We start from the raw sequence: 4,161 nt of genomic DNA on the forward strand, positions 1-4,161 counted from the left end.
TACTCTTTCTGCAGGTGACATCATTGAACCAGTAGGTGGCGACAGTTGGCTGTCTTCAGTCACTTTATTCAGAAACAAAATGCCACATTTTAGAGTTAAAACAATTAACACAGCCACTAAAATGTCCCATTTCCCCCGATAACAATAATCAGTAATTTGTCATATATTGCATGTTCTTGCATTCCGTATTTTCAATATATTGCAATATATTGCATTCCGTATTTTCAACCTGATACTCCATATACAAGTAAGATAAATATCCTACTTCTTAGATTCTGTAAACTGAAGACTACATTGATCAACGGGAGTCCCTCAGTGTTCAGCATTTATATTTTTAATAGATAACTTGTGAAAAAAAAATCTCCCTGGAATTCTGTATTCATCCACAAAAACATTATATACATACATGCACACATAGATAAATTCAGTTTAATAGATGTTCATTGGTCATCTTCTAAAGTGAGAGTGTGACTGGTGAGGCGTCATCAGTTCTCTCTATGCTGCCCCCCAATGGACGGATCCAGAACTACCTGGAAAGTTCATGAACTTGCTGGTGCTGCTGAACACTCAGTATAAAGCTAAGAGACTCACAGAACTGGAGTCAAATCTAAAAGCCTTACGACTCCACCAGAGAGACAACTCGACTGAGGAGCAAAGCTAGATAATGATAAGTATTCGATAGGCCTTGAAAATCATATTTACTGTGAAAAATGCTATACCAGTAAATCTGAATTAATTTAGATATGTTTCTTTTTCAGGGTTATGCATATAGCTACTCTGAAAAAAAGATATGCTGTCTTATTACAAAATTTGTTTTCCGATGTAATTTTGGAAACAATGCATCTTTATAATACAACACTTTTTGGGGGGAACAGGAACAAAATATTTTGCCATTACTAGTATTTAAGAACAGAACTCTAAAATAGTGAGCTTTTTGCCGAAGTTGACTGCAAGGGTTAAAATCAAAGCTGAAAATAATCCTATGGTTTTTAACATAGAAAAAAAAGCACTCAAGAGAACATTATCAGATGCAAACCAACTGATCATGCCTGTTTTTTTCTTCTTCTATGCATCATTTACCATTTGTACTATCAATATGCAAATGTGCGTTTTCAAGAAAATCCATTTAGCTCGACAGTGTCCCATTAGGACAACCTGCAGTTCTCAAACTGACAAAACACTCTGAATGAAAGACAACACTGACAGGGTTAACATATTTATTCTTGAGAAGGAATATAAAAAGAACAGCAGAATGAAGGATGCAACTGGAGAAAACAAAAACGAGCTAATTTTGGCATGGCAGAGAAGACATCTCAGTCTTTCCTGAGAGGCACGATCTCCTCTCGAATGCCTTCCTTGGTGATGATGCAGATCTTGAGGGCATCTCCGGTGTAGACGTCCCTCTCAGCGGCTGAGATGAACACATCCTTCACCAGCTGCACTGCCTTCTCCAGGGTCAGGGGAACCTGCTCCACGTTCTCCATGTTCTTGAATCCAATCTGAGCACAACAGAAACTCGTTTAAGACTTCAAGAAGAAAAGGTTTGACAACACCGATCCAACCTTTCGATTTAGCTCAGTAACACCAGTCATACACATTTGCTCTGGTTGTACAGAGTGATAACAGAGTTTGAACATTAAGCCCAAAGTATACTTCGTTTTTGTATGTGCATGTAAGCGTATGCATGCAGTGTCTGTGCTATTTTTCTCTAGAAGTTATAAGTGCTAAAAATATATTTGTACTCGTTTAAACTAAAGTTGTGTCTCTCTCATAACCCTCTCACTCAAGGGCTTGTCAATGCAGCTGTCTGTTGTTGTTCCATCTCTTTAGTTTCATTTTCGACTGAGAAACAAGTGCTGCCACCTTGTGGAAAAACTGATTAGTGCAAAACAAATTCAGTGCGCATGTGAAATCTGGAGTACAAAGTTGAGCAGTTACAAAAAGTGGGTTGCGCGTGTACTATTCTGGTGGCGAATCTTGCGCCACGCACACTTTACGCAGACCATTATGTATGCATAAAAACTGAAGTATACTTTAGGCTTTACTTTCATTTTAAATGCTGAATGAAAAGATCAATCTCATGAAAACATGTCCAGGATGCATTTCAACTTAATATTAAAAGATATTTGTATTTTGCTCAATGAAAATGAGCATTTATGAAATAACCCTCAGAAAACAGCTTGTTTTTGATGCGAGGGACAGCGCTTGAGTCTGGCATCAGTATGAGAAATGGAGTGAAAGAACATTTCGTTTTGATGCGTTATGTTTGGTTTAAACAGCGTTCGTGTCTTTGTACAGATATCAGAAGGATCCCAGTGTAAGGAACAAATGGATAGTTTATTTTTAATGGCGTCCCGGATCGTGTCGGAGGATTTTGTTTTGTAAACAAGGCACAATGTTATGGAGAGTCACAAAGAATCATTTGTTGAAAGATGAAGCGGCACTAGATCTGACTGCAGCTGCATCACAAACCGTAAATAAATGATTTCATACTGCTTTGTCTGGAAATCAGGGCTGGAGCTATCGATTATTTTAGTATTCGAGTATTCTACCGATTATTCCATCGATTAATCGGATAAGTAGTCATTTTTCTTTATTAAAGAGCAATACTAAATACACAAGAGAAAATAAGATAGGTATCTTAAAATAAACTAATTTGTTTCCTTTTTAGAAAAAAAAAAAGTAATTTTTATTGCTGAAATTGCATAGATTAATAACCGTTAAAACTAAACGCATTCAATTGTCAAATTACATTCAAAATGCAAATGCAAATATATTAATAAAAAATAAAGTCAAATGATTAATAAAATAAATAAAAATGCAAAAATCAATTTCACATTACTTTAAAAAAGGTAAACATTACAACCTAAAACTAAGGCATAAATCAAAATAATAGTAATAAAAATAATAATAATAATAGCTAAACATTGCATTTATGTCGTGCAACTTAACTTTCAAGTTTCAGCCTAACTAAAGCTCAAGCATGACATGAGCGTTTACGGTCTTCTTGGAAGGCTTTGTGGCTTTTGTAAGAAGAGGCAAAAATCAGTGGAGAGGAAGGTAACTTGGAACAAGAACAAGAGACCATGCACAATTTCTAACACATTTTTCTGCAACATGAAATTAGTTATTTGGAGAATAAACCCTCTTAAATGTCTCTCTACATACTGGTGTGTGTGTGTGTGTGTGCAACTTGTTTTTGATATCCTTCATATTCTGTGTACTGGTCAGTTCACAGCAGTGATAGAAATTAAACTGTTCCAATAAGCTTAAATTGATTTTTACATTTTATGGGCATTTTTACCACCTGCTATAAAGCCATTTTTTCCCCTGTGTGCGTCATCTTTTGAGTCAAATTCTTACAATTAATCAGTCGATTAGAATAATAAGACATTTGGGCTGTTACCAAACAAATGATATCAGTATCAAAATTCATCTTTGCAATGCAGAGGAAACACAGAAGCTTCATCCGAAGAGGCATTTAGATGTTTAAATAGTATTTACACACTATTTAATTCAGCTCAGAGGGACATGAATGCATTTAACCTGCAGTTACAAATGCATAAATAATATTTTGTTATTTTAAACATAAAACATTGAATACTGATATTTACAATTATTTTAAAAATGAAAAGATACTTTAAATGTGAAATTAAAACCACCAGTAGGTGGCAGTAAGTCACTGTTAAGTGAGTCATTGCGATTGAACCGAATCATTTAAACGGTTGATTCATTCAGGAACGAAACACCGTCATGTTGCTCAGAGACGCAAAACAGTGCTGTGGCTGTTTGGAATTATTTTTGTTGTCGAAATAGAGCAAAACAGGCAATATTGGTGTCTAAAACGTAAGTCTCTTAATATTAACTTCTAGTTTATTGAACTGTTGTATAAAATCAGTATCACATTTGTAATCATGCTGACTTTTGGAGAAAAAAACTGGCACTCTTCACTATATGAAATGATATAAATATATACATTTTCTGCCCCATATCTTGAATGATTTGATCATTTTAAATACATTTGAATAGACTGATTCATGCAGTGAAAGAACTCACTCTAAAAGCGTATGCCCACTAGCTTAACCTATGTTAACTTACTAGACTTCATCACCTAATGTATGCATGCACTCTGTAGGTGTGTTTTGCTTGCTTTTCGCAATA

The 4,161-nt window shown here is 35.1% G+C and overlaps 1 protein-coding gene across 1 annotated transcript in view; it reads right to left on the bottom strand.

The window, feature by feature from the left end:
• Window positions 1–1,203: 1,203 nt before the first annotated feature.
• The window catches only part of LOC107701973 (proteasome subunit beta type-1-A-like), an 8,340-nt gene continuing 5,382 nt past the window's right edge, over window positions 1,204–4,161 (bottom strand). Inside the window, exon 6 of the mRNA XM_016504147.1 lies at window positions 1,204–1,499. Coding sequence (XP_016359633.1) covers window positions 1,314–1,499 — 186 coding nt within the window. The 3' untranslated portion in view covers window positions 1,204–1,313. The remainder of the gene's footprint in view (window positions 1,500–4,161) is intronic.

This window comes from Sinocyclocheilus anshuiensis, unplaced genomic scaffold (genome assembly GCF_001515605.1).
Source record: "Sinocyclocheilus anshuiensis isolate Anshui unplaced genomic scaffold, SAMN03320099.WGS_v1.1 scaffold526, whole genome shotgun sequence".
In the NCBI taxonomy this organism is placed as follows: Eukaryota; Metazoa; Chordata; class Actinopteri; order Cypriniformes; family Cyprinidae; genus Sinocyclocheilus; species Sinocyclocheilus anshuiensis.